Source organism: Littorina saxatilis, linkage group LG1, assembly GCF_037325665.1.
Source record: "Littorina saxatilis isolate snail1 linkage group LG1, US_GU_Lsax_2.0, whole genome shotgun sequence".
NCBI classification, from domain to species: Eukaryota; Metazoa; Mollusca; class Gastropoda; order Littorinimorpha; family Littorinidae; genus Littorina; species Littorina saxatilis.
In genome coordinates, this window is record NC_090245.1 from 2,474,221 (window position 1) to 2,492,019 (window position 17,799).

Genomic DNA, 17,799 nt, shown 5'->3' on the forward strand with positions numbered 1-17,799 from the left:
AGTTGGAGGTTTTTGCATTTCAGTCAAGTAACGCAGGCTTGTTCTTTCTTCAAGTTGTTACAGTTAAACACATATATTTCAGATCCACACTACGGTCACTCTGATCATGAGCTCTTTGACGATGTTATTAACCACGCTGTTAATGCCCATAGTGACAACTAACTTACAATACGGGTTCTCACACTAAATTCACAGACTGGGAAAAGATCGTACGTACAGAAAGATTTTAAAGTGTTCCCATCAATTCTTCAAAAGCATGTTAAAACTTTGATTGCGAAAGAAACCACTCACAAAATTTAAAATCGTGTATGATGCTGCAAACAAAATAAAATTTCCAGCAATTTCAAAAACAAAACAAAAAACACAAGAGAAAAAAAATAAAAATATATATATAAGGTGTAGTAAAAAAAAAGTTAAGTTCAGTGATTTTCATATTAATTGGGAAAATATGTGTCCGAAATTTTACAAAAGATAAATTGTTGTACTTGGGTATTTGTAAATTATGTTTGTCCTCGTTAATTGTGAACAGGATGTATGTTTATATAAAGTTGAAAGTCAAGATTGAAATTTGTTTAGCCTACGCGCGTGTGTGCATGTGTGTTAGACATAGACATAGACATAGAACACTGTATTATCTCAATTACGAGAAACTCGGGTGTGGTGAATCATAATAAACAACATAAAACTTATGTGCACTTATTACAATTGAAAAAATCCCCTTAAATATTGGCGCTCCAAGTCTTCTTCTTCTTCTTCTTCTTTTTCCCTTAAGCTAACTACTAGCTAGCTGTCCTTTTCCCACCTCCTGTATCACCAACCCCTTCCCATTTTCTGCTTGTTTGTGTATCTGTTTTGTCTTTTGTTTTGTTTTTCGTTTCCTGAAATGAGCTAATGTACTTATTCCGCCATCATGCTAACCTTTGTTTTGTAATTACTATGATTGCTTAAAATAAGCATTATATGCTTGAGTATGTAATCATCCATGCATTGTTCTTGTCATGATTAAAATTGAATTAAGTTTTGTTTAAACCAACAACATAAAACGTAAGAACATGAATAAAATATCGAGGCACAAATACTCAGCTCATAATAGTGTGTGGTAGGCGGGATGGGGGGTGCACACACACACACACACACACACACACACACACACACACACACGTGCGCGCGTGCACGCAAACAAACGAATGAATAAACAGACGCACAACTACACACGCACGCACGCACGCACGCACGCACGCACGCACACGCACACACACACACACACACACACACTCTCTGTCTCTCTCTCACACACACACTCTCTCTCTCTCTCACACACACACACACACACACACACTCACACACACACACACACACACACACGCACACTCTCACACGCACACTCTCACACAAACACACACTCACACATGCACACAACGACGCCCATTTACATAGAAACACCCCCTCGTATAAGCGGGGATGAAAGAGTGGTGGCCAGTGACCCAGAACGAACAAAAGTCAAAGCTGGCTGGTTTGTATTCAGGGAAATTTGCACGAAATGCACGCACGAGATACGACTTTTTCTTCTATTTTCTCTTTTGGGGACTTTCATTTGCGTTAGCTCGGTTTGATATGAAAAACCGAAGAAAAGCCCTGCCATTTTGCACTGAGAAACTTTGGAAGTAGCGTTTGTACTACTGGGTCTCGCTGTAGTACAATTACCCTCACTTACTTCCCAGTTTGCTTCCAAAGTAAGCTCTTTGCATGCGAAAGTGAGGATGTACTTCCGATGTCGCTCAAAACTTTGGAAGTAGTCGCAAACTACCCTCAGTTACTTCCTCGCTTTGCTTCGAAGTAAGCCCTTCTTCCGGCCCATGCATACGAAAGTGAGCCAAGTACTTCCGATGTCACTCAAAACTTCGGGAGTTGTCGCGTACTTTCCCCATAAGCATACGGGTCCTGGGTGTGACCCCGATTTTAGATGAGATACACAGGTGTGTGCGTGATGCACACAAAACAACTTTCATTTAGGGACCGCCAGCCTTATGCTGAAGGGGTCTATGTCGACCAAAAGAGTGGGATTCCCTGTAGGTGGAGTTCCTGGAGGGGCATTCCCTGTATACAGGGAATCCCACAGGGTGGAGTTTTTCAATAAAACTTGCAAACCATACTCGAATTTCTAAATATATCAAAAAAGATTGAAAAACATCAAATTCTACCGATGTCGCCAAGCATCACGTGACTTTCAGCGATATCAGCGACACGCTACAGGAACTAAATCCTGTGGTATTCCCTGTATACAGGGAATCCCCCTCCAGGAACTCCACCCACAGGGAATCCCACTCTTTTGGTCCACATAGTCCCATCAGCCATACTTATGTTGAAAGCCAATGTTGCAACAGTGCAAGCTTCGGTCACACATTTGTGAGTCGAGCACGTCGTATGCTGCTCCACAACCACTGTGGTTGATGGTGCCGACTCGTAACAACGATACTAATTGTGCAGAGCTTGCTTGAAGTCTAAGTTAGGTTAAGTAACATACATCAGGACATTGGAAGGATATCTTTGTTTGGCTACTGTGATATATGAAAGTTACGACCGGGCAATGTTGTATTACCCCTAAATCTCAGAATTGGAAGCATCCTGACGCCACAATGACGTCTTACTTGCGATCGAATTTTAACAGCTGTTACTTTTAAATCTGTTGAGAAATTCATTGTGCGGTCAGATTTCTTAAACCTCTAAATCTAGGGAAAACAAGGACAAATCAAAACTTCACTAAATGTAAAATGAAGCAGGTAAACATGTGAAAAAAGAAAAGAAATAAAGAGAATGAGTGGATTAAAGTTGATATGTTCCACATGTCATGCTGCTTGCCGCTGTATTTACACAATGTTGTCAACACACTGGTGCGGTTGCACGTGCTTGACGGCTGTGGAGGCAGGAACAAAGCGTGTTCTGTCAATAACATCCAGGAAACATGCAAATTTCACAATGCTTTCCCCGGCCCCCTCCCTGTCCAGGAGATGAACATAAAATCAGACCAACTCTCTCTCTCAGCGGTGCCAATTGGTGCATGCTCACTGCAGAAGATTCTTTGTCAAGCAATCCTATTTTCCTTTTGCAGATTGTGCGTTCTACTGAATTGCTTTTTTGCCCCCCCCCCCCCCCCCCCAACCTCATTCACACACACACACACACACACACACACACACACACACACACACACACACACACGCGCGCGCGCGCGCGCGCGCACGCATGCACAAACACACACACACACACACACGCACACACACACACACGCACACACACACGTAGGCACGCACACACCCACATACAAAAGCACGTACACTCACACACACACACACACACACACACATACAAACAGTGAAACACACACACACACACACACACACTCTCTCTCTCTCTCTCTCTCTCTCTCTCTCTCTCTCTCTCTCTCTGTCTCTCTCTTTCTCTCCTTTGGATGTTTTATGGGATGTCCATGTGTAAATATATATTGTCATTGCAAGTCAATTTAAGACCGTTGTTTTTGAGTCACTTGAGAAAAAGTGACTCTATGTAATCGGTCAGTGTTAGTCTGTCCGGCCGGCCGGCCGGCCGGCCGTCCGGCCGGCCGTCCGTAGACACCACCTTAACGTTGGACTTTTCTCGGAAACTATCAAAGCGATCGGGCTCATATTTTGTTTAGTCGTGACCTCCAATGACCTCTACACTTTAACGATGGTTTCGTTGACCTTTGACCTTTTTCAAGGTCACAGGTCAGCGTCAAAGAAAAAATTAGACATTTTATATCTTTGACAAAGTTCATCGGATGTGATTGAAACTTTGTAGGATTATTCTTTACATCAAAGTATTTACATCTGTAGCCTTTTACGAACGTTATCAGAAAAACAAGGGAGATAACTAGCCTTTTCTGTTCGGCAACACACAACTTAACGTTGGGCTTTTCTCGGAAACTATAAAAGTGACCGGGCTCAAATTTTATGTGAACGTGACTCATTGTGTTGTGAATAGCAATTTCTTCCTGTCCATCTGATGCCTCATATAATATTCAGAACTGCGAAAGTGACTCGATCGAGCGTTTGCTCTTCTTGTTTCTTATGCACCTGTGTGAGCAGGTGGGGGGCTGGGAGGTGCACAACATGTCCGCCTTGCAGGGGAGGAGCTCCGTGGTGACGGACATGGGGGTCACGGAGTGGGCTAGAGAGGAGTTCTGGCTGGCACCGGAAGTGCTATCCCACAAGTCTTTGCCCAACATGGCGGCCGACGTCTACAGCTTTGCCATCGTCGTGCAGGTTTGAGAGAAAGAAATGTCAATGAAAATGCCAATCTGTGTTGAATGTTCAGTTTCCGTGCTGTAGCTGGACATTTCGGGGCATAAAAGCAGATTTTTGGTTGAACTCAGGGCCAAATCTTAAGTAGAAAAGAACCAGTGGTGGGCCGAGAGTTACTTGCTTACTTTCAGGTCATGGAAGCAGATTTGTTGTTGTAATGTCAGGAGAAAAACTTAGCTGGAAGAGAACTAGTTTTGGCCGATAGTTACTTCCTTACTTTCAGGTCATGGAAGCAGATTTGTTGTTGTAATGTCAGGAGAAAAACTTAGCTGGAAGAGAACTAGTTTTGGCCGATAGTTACTTCCTTACTTTCAGGTCATGGAAGCAGATTTGTTGTTGTAATGTCAGGAGAAAAACTTAGCTGGAAGAGAACTAGTTTTGGCCGATAGTTACTTCCTTACTATCGGTACATCGAATCTCAGAAGAAGAAGAAGTTATTGCGTGTGTTAGGTCACTGTTTTGCCCGACTACAAAGAAACAAACACTTCGATTGTTAATAAATGAATTGATTATAAATTGAATATAAATTATATATCCTGAATAATGTGTGCAGACCCCCCCAAAAAAATGTTAAAAAATACTGATCGTACGATTCCTGGGCTTCAAGGCCTACTCCATTTGTCCCCACAAACTAAGAAATCAAATAACCAAAGGGAAGTAAGCGTGCTCTATATGCATACTGTGTAATGGAGTAAGCGAGAGTTATGCGGAACTTATCTCCTGGCACCTAAGAGAACAGCAAGCATTGACATGAACAAGCGACTTTCGTCCCTTTGGTTATGTGATCTCTAAACAACGCTCTGCCTCATTTCCTTTAAGATTCCCACAAACTAAACAAAACATAATTCCATGACGGTATGAAACACCCTACAGGACACGTTCTCTCGAGACAACGCCCTACTCGGAGCAGAGCGTAAGTTATTTTTAGACAGAGAGAGGGAGAAAGAGAGACAGACAGAGAGAGAGAGAGAGAGAGAGAGAGAGAGAGAGAGAGAGAGAGAGAGAAAGAGAGAGAGAGAGAGAGAGAAAGAAAGAGAGAGAGAGAGAGAGAAAGAGAGAGAGAGAGAGGGAGAGAGAGAGAGAGTGTGGGGGTCACTTTTGGTTAGTCCACACGAAACTGACGTTCACTGACGGTGTGTTCCACCCTACAGGAGACGTTCTCTCGAGACACGCCGTACTCGGAGCAGAGCGCCTTCATGACGCCGGGCGAGGCGCTGGAAAAGGTTGTGTGCGAGTCGCTCCGTCCCCAGTTCACGCCGGACACGCCCCTCGAGGCACGCGAGGTCATGCAGCGAGCCTGGGAGATGGACCCCAGCGCCAGACCCACTATGGCTGCCGTCCTCACCATGATCAAAAAGGCCTGTCCCAAGGTAGGACCGTCATAGCTAGAGCTCGCACCACGTTTCTTAAGACCTATCAGCCATCATTATGCCCCACACTGTTCTGTGAGGGAGTTACATTTTTACGGTTGAAGCCTGCAAGATGGGCCCCCATGCCAGGCCTACAATTGCGGGCGGTCTCACAATGATCAAGAAGGCCTGTCCCAAGCTAGGGCCGTCATAGCTAGAGCTCGCACCACGTGTTCCCTTAATACCTATGAGCCATGATTATGTCCCGAACTGTGCTGTGAGGGTGTTAAACGTTTCCAGTTGAAGCCTGCAAGATGGGCCTTTATGCCAGGTTCACCATGGCAGGCGTCCTCACCATGATCAAGAAAGCCTGTCCTACGGTAGGGCCATCATAGCTAGAGTTTGCACCACGTGATGCATGCTCTTAATACATATGAGCAATCATTATGCCCCAAGCTGTGCATGTGCTGTGAGGGAGTTAAACTTTGCCAGTTGGGCCCTCATGCCAGGCCTACCATGGCGGGCGTCGTCAGCATGACCATAAAGGCATGTCCCAAGGTGAGCCATCGTTATGCCCAAAATTACTGTGTTGTGAGGGTGTTTCACTTCTTTCCTGATGAAGCCTGCGAGATGGAGCGAGATGGAGCGAGATGTCAGACCCACCGTGGTGCGGATGGTCACTTTGATCAAGAATGCATGTCGAAAGGTGAGCCATTTTATGGCCGAGATTTTTCACCGTAATGCATGCTGGGCGGTAAGGCTGTTAAACTTCATCCCAACCTCGATATTCTCTTCATCCCAACCTCGATATCCTCTTCATCCCAACCTCGATATCCTCTTCATCCCAACCTCGATATCCTCTTCATCCCAACCTCGATATCCTCTTCATCCCAACCTCGATATCCTCTTCATCCCAACCTCTATATTCTCTTCATCCCAACCTCTAGATCCTCTGTCAGTCGGCATTTCAAGACGTGCTGCGCTACATGTCATAGGCCCTACTGCTAGAGGCATAATACTCTCGAGGACTGATCATCATGAAAGTTTCTATATTCATTCGCATAAAATTGATTTTAAAAAAAGCGATCTTAGCAGTACTTAACATTCTCTAACGTATCCAAAAAAACATTGAAGGATTAAAACAATAAATGAAAGAGAATGTTGCAGGACATGACTAAGATCCAGTCGCATGGAAGGTCACATAACTCTTGCCGCAACGTTGGTGCCACTAGAACAACAAGATTGCTTCCCTTGGAACCATGTTGTCGACTGCAGCCGTGCCTTGTTCCGAAGTAGAAAGAAAATACTGTTTAAACGAAAATCATGAGGTCATTAATGTATGCTTACTGTAAGTTATTGTTTGTTTGCTTGTTTTTCCCCTTTTTTATTGAAGTTGAATAAGTGAGAATTTGCTTTAAAGGAAGTATGTAACGAACAAGTTCGCTTACAACGTTACTGATACAATCTGAGTGCTGCGTGGATATTGCAACTGGAATATTGTATTTTAGGTGAGGTCATTGATGCACAAAGCACATGTAACATGTGCACTGCATGCATTAGGTCACCTGAATGTCGTTTTGAAGGAAATAATGTGTGTGTATGTTGTACTGACAAAGCACAAGTTACCTCTTTGTTTGAATAGCTAATGTAGTGTCACGTGGTACATGTCAGGTGCGGACGGTGATGGACAGTATGCTGGACTCCCTGACGCAGTACGTGGCTCAGCTGGAGGACACGTCGCACCTCGTGCACGGCATGCTGACCGACAAGACTCACACCCACCAGGGACCAGACACCGCCACCAGAAAGGTAAGGGTACACAGCGTTTCTGCTTTTCTCGGAAACGGTGAGAGAATTGAACTTTATTTAACAAGGATTAAGATTTAAGGCTACGCCTTTTCTTACAATCTGTCCTTGGGACGCATAGACACACAATTATATAATTAAAAAATTAAAAAGTTGAAAAGTTAACCAACAAAAAAAGGAGGTCGGAAAACTTCAGCACGTGACAATGAAGATGACGACGACGATGATGATGATGATGATGATGATGAGGATGATGAGGATGATGATGATGATGAGAGAGAGAGAGAGAGAGAGAGAGAGAGAGAGAGAGAGAGAGAGAGAGATCGGAAAATTTATTTGTTAGGCCTCCGGCCCATAACAAGACTGGTGACACATAATACAAGCGAACAATGTTTAAAATAAGCAGAAAAAGCAACATTATGAACCTGCATCTTGCAACTGTGCATTTTCCAGAGAATCAGTGCGAAATCGTAGTGCTTTGTAAATATACGTTGCTAATTGTCTTACCACTTGGCCATTTGTTGAGGATAGTAATTGGCACATTCTAAACATGGATGGGTTCCGATAATACTTTGAGGCTATTAATTCAACTCTGATCTCAGTATATGCGGGACAAACAAGTAAAAAATGTACTTCCGAGAGAGAGAGAGAGAGAGAGAGAGAGAGAGAGAGAGAGAGAGAGAGAGAGACACACACACACACACACACACACACACACACACACACACACACACACACACACACAGAAACTAAAACTGAAATTAAACTTTATTACCAAAGGATAGAGGTTTTAGGCAAAGCCTAATCTTACACAGAGAGAGAAAAAAAAGAGACAGAGACAGAGAGACAGAGACAGAGAGACTGAGACGAAGAGAGAGACACACAGAGACAGAGAGAGAGGTTTTGTCAGGTCATCCGTTGTATTGGGTCAGTTGTCCTATTTTAATAAACCCTTTCTGAGTTCTGTGTTAAGAGATATGGGAGCTCTTAATTCTAAACATTTCTGGGAGGAGTACGTATTAGCTAACCGGTACTCAAAACGCGAATTCCCTCCAACGACAGAAGACATCAACACTCTTTTTTCTTGTGTGTTGTTTTCCTTGCCCGTTGGTCCACTTTCTGAAAAGGTTTAAGTAAAGGACACCTTCTTTGTATTTATTGGGCTGGTAACCTAAATATTCCCGTGACGGAAAGATACCCGTAATAAAAGATACCCGTAATAAAAGATACCCGTAATAAAAGAACACTTTTGACTGGTTCCAATAACTTGTCTTCGGGACCGAAAAACCTAAAGATGACGTAAGTGATGGTGTTGAATGTTGAGGAAGGTGGTATATACTTGTTGGCCATAGGACACACTGTGTAGGGCGGACAGTACAGTGAAACGCGCGAGGTCCCTTCAATTAGAGGACACTTCCTAACGCAGGACACCTTAAACATGTCACGAAAGGTCATCTGCAATGTCGGGTCACTGTTGATTAGTCCTAAGCTCGTCCTGTAATCAATGAACCCACCGGACGATGTAGGTTTCAAGTACAATGGAGATCTGAAGAGAGTGACCTTTGCTGACATTGCAGCAGACTGTTCAGATGGAGCGGACGTCTCTTGCACGTGCGCTAGGAGACACGGACCTCACCCCGCAGCTGTTGGAAAGCGTGACTGTACTGGTGGTGTGTGTGCACGACATGGAGAGACTCATCAGGGTGTCCACCCCACAGGTAGGACTAACAGCTGTTGGAGAGCGTGACTGTGCTGTTGGTGTGTGTGCACGACATGGAGAGACTCATCAGGGTGTCCACCCCACAGGTAGGACTAACAGCTGTTGGAAAGCGTGACTGTACTGGTGGTGTGTGTGCACGACATGGAGAGACTCATCAGGGTGTCCACCCCACAGGTAGGACTAACAGCTGTTGGAGAGCGTGACTGTGCTGTTGGTGTGTGTGCACGACATGGAGAGACTCATCAGGGTGTCCACCCCCCAGGTAGGACGTGCAGCATCCCTTGCCCAATGTATGTATTCATGACGCATATCATAGAGTGTTTGCGTTCGTATCCGTTTTCACTTCACGGTTAGAGCAGCTTTGACCTCATCATAGCTTTGAACCCTCAAGATGAGCGTATAAGAGGTTACCTTTGAGGCTGTTTCCAATCCAGACATTTAACAAAAGCAAAATCGCGATTTAGTTTTCACACAAGAAGCAGACTTATAGAAGTGTATTTTGGCAGAGAACTTACTCCCGAATGCCTCTTTGTCTTTGCACGCCGTGGATCGTGTAACTCTGGATTTGCGCCACCGCAACTTTTTATCGCTTCACGCCGACGAAGAGGCAAGCTGCAAGGTAGGTCTCTCACAGAAAATGAAAATTTGTAGGACTTTCAGGCATCATCTAGATTCTTCATTAGTACATTTTAAAGAAGTATATACTCAAGGTCTAAGGTACGTGCTTTTTTAGTCGAAATGTCAGGTTTCGGCAGTTCTGAAGTCCGATTTCTGCTGGAATTGTAGCTGAAATTGCACGATTTGTCCCTTCCTTCGTAACTTCAACGAAACAGCACTAGTTGATGCATTCCCGTGATGATATCCTGTGAGCTAAACATGTCCTTTGTATTCTTGATGAATGCTGTTGCACAATTTTGTCTTTGGGTGACGCACGCGGCAAAAGAAAACACAAACAATTAGACTTCATGTTATACGCCACCGATGCTTGGTGTAATTCGCCACCGCAATTTCACGTCTTGGATGTTATTCGCCACCGCAACTGTCTAATGAATTGCATAATATGTTGAAGAGTTCAGTGATTCTGTCACTTCCAATTGAAAATATTGATTTGGAGTTGTTCAGTTCAGGGTATAGTTCAGCTTTTGTAGAACACGTTTCTGAGACGCACCTGGCGGCGTTTCACTCCCACATTCTTCGTCATTCTTCTTTCCCGAAAAACGTCACGTCTGTCAGAGGCGTTCTTTTCTCTTCCAGCGTCAAACTGATGAGTTTTTGTGTTGTTGCTGGTAATAGGAATGACTGAATTTTAGAATTATTTCACACACATAAACACCAACGAAGCTTAAGAATTTTAGAATTATGTCAACTCATGGTGCCTTTAAATCCTTTGCATCTATAGGCAAGATCACGCCACGCCCCTGAGTTTAAAACTTGCAGCACTAAAGTTAAAATGCTCCTATCAATTGCTGTCAGTTTTGTGACAAAAATAAAGGTTTAAATGCCTCCACGATGTTGATGCGTTTGAAAATAACAATTTGCGTAGTGCGGTGGCGAATAACAAAAAATGCGGTGGCGAGTTACATCTAACATTGAATTGATGCGGTGGCGAATTACAGAGAGTTGTTGACACTCTGTTTTTATCTGCTTCTTGCAAAGTATATATGGAACTATATACAGAGAAACTACACGTGAAGATTCATAAAACATTAAAGTTATCAGTGAACATGTCCAAGAATAACCAGTAATCTCCGTTTTGTTGCATTTGACGCAGAAACTGAAAATATGCCCAAAACATGGGGAAACGAGAAGAAAAACAGATCGTCACGATCACCAGGGCCATCAAAGCATCAAAAAATATATACAGAAATATAGCTAAGGATATAAGTATGTGAAATGCAACACTTGAGAACATGATGAGTGCCTAGCATTCTAACAATTTAATTTATCATTCGAGAGACCTACCTCGCAGCTTGCCTCTTCGTCGGCGTGAAGCGATAAAAAGTTGCGGTGGCGCAAATGCAGAGTTACACGATCCACGGCGTGCTTTGCTACCTTCTGGTAATGATAATTATTGTCTTTGCTACCTTCTGGTAATGATATTGTCTTTGCTACCTTCTGGTAATGATATTGTCTTTGTTACCTTCTGGTAATGATATTGTCTTTGCTACCTTCTGGTAATGATATTGTCTTTGTTACCTTCTGGTAATGATATTGTCTTTGTTACCTTCTGGTAATGATATTGTCTTTGCTACCTTCTGGTAATGATATTGTCTTTGTTACCTTCTGGTAATGATATTGTCTTTGCTACCTTCTGGTAATGATATTGTCTTTGCTACCTTCTGGTAATGATATTGTGTTTGTTACCTTCTGGTAATGATATTGTCTTTGCTACCTTCTGGTAATGATATTGTCTTTGCTACCTTCTGGTAATGATATTGTCTTTGCTACCTTCTGGTAATGATATTGTCTTTGTTACCTTCTGGTAATGATATTGTCTTTGCTACCTTCTGGTAATGATATTGTCTTTGCTACCTTCTGGTAATGATATTGTCTTTGCTACCTTCTGGTAATGATATTGTCTTTGCTACCTTCTGGTAATGATATTGTCTTTGCTACCTTCTGGTAATGATATTGTCTTTGTTTTGAGAGGCACAGGAGGAGTCGACTGTCACACGACCAAAACTATGTCAGACATGTTGACAGTGTCCCGTGTGTTGCAGGAAGTGGTCGAGTTCATGAGTGACCTTTACCAGGCGCTGGACATGACGCTAAGCCACCGGCGATACCATGACGTCATCAAGGTCTCCGTCAGCAACGACACGTACACCCTGGCTGCTGGCGTCACCCACAGGTCAAGTGACCACCTCCAGGTCATGGCAACACTCGCCCTCGACTTCCTCGCCATGGATACGACCTTCACCATCAGGTCAGGGTCATTGATGAAAATTGTAACAAAAACCATTTAAACATCGTTGTGTTCTTCCGATTCTATCTAACTATCATATAACTAGACCATTGTATCACTGTTCCAGTATATTGCTTGTTTGATTACACGACCATACTTTATTGTGATTCATAAACGTTCAGTTTTTGTAACAGTTGATTTTGTCTCGCCATTGTACTACCCCGGGGGTCACCATAATCAGCTTTTTGTTCTTAACCTAACCCGGATATTATACCCACAAAATATAATAAGCAACGTGGAATGAAAAACTGACATACATAAGCCGAGTGACACGTGATATTTGTCACAAAATGACTGCCCAACGATGATGGCATTATGTTTTTTGATTACATACCAAGCCGATCATTCCTCTGTGCTCGGCAAAAGCAGCAGTATACCAGTAGATGTGGTCTTGAGTTTTAACGAACTGACGAGCAAAAAATAAGACTTTTCCTCCCGTCCGACCTTGCATTGAGCTGTACGTATGACATGCCAATTAGTTTTAAATGGTGAACATTCGCAACTGAAAGCCTCGTGGTAACTTGAATCAATCACAATCTAAAAACGAGCGAGCTTCTTAATAATTTGTCAGATAAGATTATGTTCTGTATTATAAGTGTTCGTCTTCCACTATAAGACCGCTGGGTCAAAGGTCAGTGACCGTAACGTGTTTCTTTAATTCTATAATTAAACGTTCCAATAGCATACCTTTCTTGTTTCTTGATTTCTAATCAAACTGATTCAGGCATCGCCGGGAAGACAGACTGCGCCTGCGCATCGGCCTAGGAACAGGAAGCGTGGTTGTGGGACTTGCCGGCCATGACCTTCTTCATTTCACCATGTTTGGAGATGCTGTGTCACGTGCTGTCAATATGGCGGCCACCTGCCAGCCAATGGGAATTCAGCTTAATGACGTCACCCACCTTACACTCTCCACCTTCAAGTATTTTACTTGCGTCGAAAGGAAAGACACCAAGGTTTGTGTGTGCCCCGAAGGACAATTGTTGGTGTTTTATCTATTGATTTAAAAAAAAACTTTGATTCAATTGCAATAACGTGACATAATTGTGTACCAACCCAAACTTAGCTAACGACTTCCAACAAAATCTTTACGCTCAGCCCCAGTTTGATACACTTCAACATCAGCTTTCCAGAACTATAACACCGAGCATATGAGTTCATTGTTGAGTGGCTCTTTTGTGTTTCGTCCCAAACATAGCATACTATTTCCAATACTGATTGATCATATTATACACAACCATAACATAATTGGTCGCACCAAATAATTATTGTCTGCACTTTTTCTGATGAGCACTCTATTCACACTTTTATTTGTCTGTGTTGGATGGCAGGATAAACATGATGTGAAACACCACGCGAGCAAGACGTACTGGCTGATCGGACACCGAGACATGACAGAGACGTACATGCCTGAGTCGTGATCACCTCTCCCCGTGGACACCACAACACATCAACGTCTCAGTTTAGAAATGTACACGAGACTTTTGTCATGAATTTCTCCATTATGGACCTGGCATAATCTCTGCTGAACCACTTCCGGCTGAAAGGACACGTGTCAATACCCCACCCCCACCCCGCCACACACACACACACACACACACACACACACACACACACACACACACGCACTCTCTCTCCCGCCCCTAGAGGTCTGCGACGATACGGTCGATTATTATGTTCATATTGATATACAGCGAAACTTGTCTCATTATAATCTTGGTACATCTTGAATTCAATGAAGGCTTAACAATGTCCTGTACATGCATGTGAAATACCCTCTTGTTACTGTCGCTAAACCTGTTGCCATCCAGCAGGCGTTTGACAGTTTAATCTGGGTAATTCTTGATTTTAAAGAAGGCTCAACCGATCATGTGAAGTGTCCTGTACTAATAGTGTAACACTGACGATGCAGACATTTAAACAGATAGCTTGTAACTGTTTCCCCTTTCATAAGTTATGGCGTGATCTCTCCTAGCTAGAAGAAGAAGGGTGGACTCAATTCATTGATCAGTCATCAGCGGTTCTAAGCTTGCAAAAATTTACGTTGTATTAGTGTTTGTTAGATAGATATTGAGTGAGTGAAAGAGTGAGTGACTGGGTGAGTTTGTTTGTTTATTTGTTTGTTTGCTTAACGCCCAGCCGACCACGAAGGGCCATATCAGGGCGGTGCTGCTTTGACATATAACGTGCGCCACACACAAGACAGAAGTCGCAGCACAGACTGGGTGAGTGATCATGAGTTAGTTAATTAGTTACAAAGTTAGTTAAGAATGATTCTCACATTTCAGAATGTATTTAATAAATTCAAGAAATGTGAAAACTCTGGGAATTGCGTAGTGCCATATGTGGCCATTTTTGCAACTTAAGGCCCTGTAGAAGCTTCATGCAAAGCGATGTCAAAGTTTGAGCAAAAACCTCGACTGTAGTAACTGGCGCTTCAAGGTGATTTTTCAAAATATTATCAGTGATTTCATTTGTAAAACTGATGAAAAAGTAACGAAAAATAAAAATCCTCAGAAAAAGTGTTGGTTGTCCTTAAAAAATGATATTTGAATGAATTATGAGTCAAAATGGACGTTTTTGTGTGAGTTTTGTGGATCAAATAAGTAGTGTTTGGGACACATTCATCTTCCAGAAAACTAAAGATAGAACTTTGAAGTATGTTTTATTTTACTCAAAACAGATCCCTACATGCAACAACAGAGCAGTTTCTTTATAATGATGAACAGACTTTGTTTCCTGAGTAGATATCACATGCACAAAATAATTTTCCGAAAAGGCAAATGTTTGTACTTTGACAGAATTTCTAAAATCATAACTGGGTAGTTCATAGAAAGTATCTCTGTTGTCGCACAAAGACACTATTTATGATGATAACACAAAAAATAGCATAAGGTTGGACCACGTTCTGGTAGAGCATCACGTGAGTACATTGTGCGAAGAAGAGAAAAGAGCCACTTGTCACTGATTACGAGCATAGAAAACATACTTCTCCCGGAAATACAAACCCTCTAAAACATAAGTCAGCCACGATGACGCAATGAGTCATCAAGATCTCGTTTGCTGAATTTCTTTTGGCAAAACCAACGACGATTTTAAGAAAGCAGAAGGCGGAACTAGCCCTTCAAACATTAATCGACCACAGTAAAGCAATGAATCATCCAGAACTTGTTGCTCAGTTTCTTTTGGGAAAAACCAAAGACAGTTTTACATCAAAGTAGGCGGAACTGCCCCCCCAATCAAATCGTCCTTGCACTGTACAGAACAACAATTAAGGGAATGGGGGGGGGGGGGGGGGGCTACCAATGAGTTTTACAATGGAGTAGGCGGAATCCCTTCCCTCCCGCAAAGCCTTTTTAGCACTGGACGTAACAACAATAACGAGGGAGGGGATGGGGGACCAACTATTTGCCAAGTCATATATTGGTCAATGGAGGACGAGTGTAGACACTTACCGCCATTGTGAAAGGGGGGGGGGAGGGCAAAACCAACGACAATTTCAAAATGAAGAAGGCGGAATTTTGCCCCAAAGCATGATTAGCACAGACGGTACAGAACAACAATTACGATGGAGTGCAAAAAGCCGACTACCTGCCAAGATGTTGGTCAAACGAGGACACTTGTTGACACTTACACTCATCGCCTCCATCCGCCCCAGCAATGGAAAACTTCCGCCTGAAAGCAATTTGACAGCTTGCCACCGCTTAGCGTGGAGTGGTCCTCCTCGGTTTTCATCGCTTTTTCTTACTGCTGCTACAGTTACTCCGGTTCTCTACAGTTACTTCGTTACTTACCCTGCGCACTTAGCAGGCATGAACATCCTACACGACATTATGCATGCACTTGGACTCAGATCGGCCTGAATTCGCACCTTGGCCAAGCTGTTCAGTCGGGGGAGTGAAGCGAAGAGGGGCTGCTTGCAAAGCACTGACAGCAAACAAGTAGAAAGGAGAACAGATATGGGGGGGGGGGGGGGGGGGGTGGATGAGATGGGGGAGCGGGGATATTCTGTGTCTATCCTTCTGTCTGTCTATATGTCTTGTTGTCTGAGAGAAACTTAATGGCACTTATGAGGCATGCTCTCGAGGTCCCGATGAGTCTTTCTGAAGAAAACACTATTAATGAACTTGGTACAAGCAGAACTGCGCGGAGGTCGTTCAACAGCCCCACAAACAGGAAACACTTTATACTTTTCAAGGCGTAATATAGGTTACTAAGCAAAACTGAGGACTGGTCAGTTGTGTTATGATGCTTCTCGACCAATCACAAGAGTGAGTGGGACGATTCTATGAAACCGGCTGAGAGCAGACAAAGTCGAGTGTCATCAACCAATGCGAGTGACGACGAATACAAGAAGTCGGGTCTACATTATCATACCGTCTGTGTCCTCTGAAAACGTGGTATGGCCGCCTAAATGGCGGGGATAAAAAACACGTGCAAACTCACCTGCGAAAAACTCCCACGTTCACTCATTGTTTTGTACGAGTGGGTTTTTACGTGTATAACCGTTTTACCCCGCTACTTAGGCAGCCAAACGACGCTCTCGGAGGATGCATGTTTGGTATTTTCGTGTTTCTATAACCCACCGAAATCTGACATGGATCACAGGATCTTTTTCGTGCGCACTTGGTCTCGTGCTTGAGTGTACACACGAAGCGGGAAGAGGCACTAGCAGGTCTGCACATAAGTTGACGGCTGGGAGATCGGACAAATCTCCACCCTTAACCCACCAGGCGTGGCCAGGATTCGAACCCACGACCTTCCGCTTGGGACGATTGGGTCTTAACAACTAGGCCACTGCGCCCGTCGTCCAAGCAAGCAATACAACAGTTCCTTTCCACACACACACACACACACACACACACACACACACACACACACACACACAAAGTTCCTTTCCGCACACACACGCACGCACGCACGCACACACACACACACACACACACACACACACACACACACATGCTCAACTCACACACACACACGCTCGCACATCAATTATACTAAAGTATTAGGGCTAAGGTAACCACATGAAAATACAACATTACTGCCAACAACAAAAAGAGACATTACTATGCACATGTCTCAAATGATCCCAACACTCTCCATGAAACAATACTAAATGCATGTTGTCTGATAATGCATGTTGTCTGATAATGCACACAAGTGTCTGTAACTACAGAAAGAGAGAGAGATAAAGATGAGAAGGGAGATGGTGGGTGTACAATTTGATGGAAATCGATGGAATCACAGACTGTGTGGTATGATGAAAGGACACATGTCGGATGTATCAAGTCCTTGGCACTCATTGTTAAAAGTGGATATAATTATACTAAACAAAAAATAACTTAAAAAACAAAAAAACTAAACAAAACGGTGTTTAAACAGGAAGTTATTGCATAAAGCTTTGACCAATAGAGGTGTTCCCCGCTGAAAACGGCTTTGTAGGGTGTGTACCCCTAACAAATGTGACAGACACTGAACACTGACCATGGATTTTGGCTTTATGACGTCATTATGTCATTCTTGGTGTGTGTAGTACGCACTGCGAAACTCGTGAATGAAACTGAGAGACCGGAAATGCTGGCCGCCCAAAAGCAAAGAAGATGGAGGGCTGTG

General features: G+C 43.4%; 1 protein-coding gene across 1 annotated transcript in view; it reads left to right on the forward strand.

The window, feature by feature from the left end:
- LOC138965636 (atrial natriuretic peptide receptor 1-like) overlaps nucleotides 1–14,701 on the forward strand; it is a 47,732-nt gene extending 33,031 nt beyond the window's left edge. Inside the window, exons 10-16 of the mRNA XM_070338078.1 lie at nucleotides 4,062–4,301; nucleotides 5,492–5,710; nucleotides 7,361–7,498; nucleotides 9,073–9,213; nucleotides 11,936–12,141; nucleotides 12,905–13,136; nucleotides 13,512–14,701. Of these exons, the coding sequence (XP_070194179.1) occupies nucleotides 4,062–4,301; nucleotides 5,492–5,710; nucleotides 7,361–7,498; nucleotides 9,073–9,213; nucleotides 11,936–12,141; nucleotides 12,905–13,136; nucleotides 13,512–13,601 (1,266 nt within the window). The 3' untranslated portion in view covers nucleotides 13,602–14,701. The remainder of the gene's footprint in view (nucleotides 1–4,061; nucleotides 4,302–5,491; nucleotides 5,711–7,360; nucleotides 7,499–9,072; nucleotides 9,214–11,935; nucleotides 12,142–12,904; nucleotides 13,137–13,511) is intronic.
- Nucleotides 14,702–17,799: the final 3,098 nt, after the last annotated feature.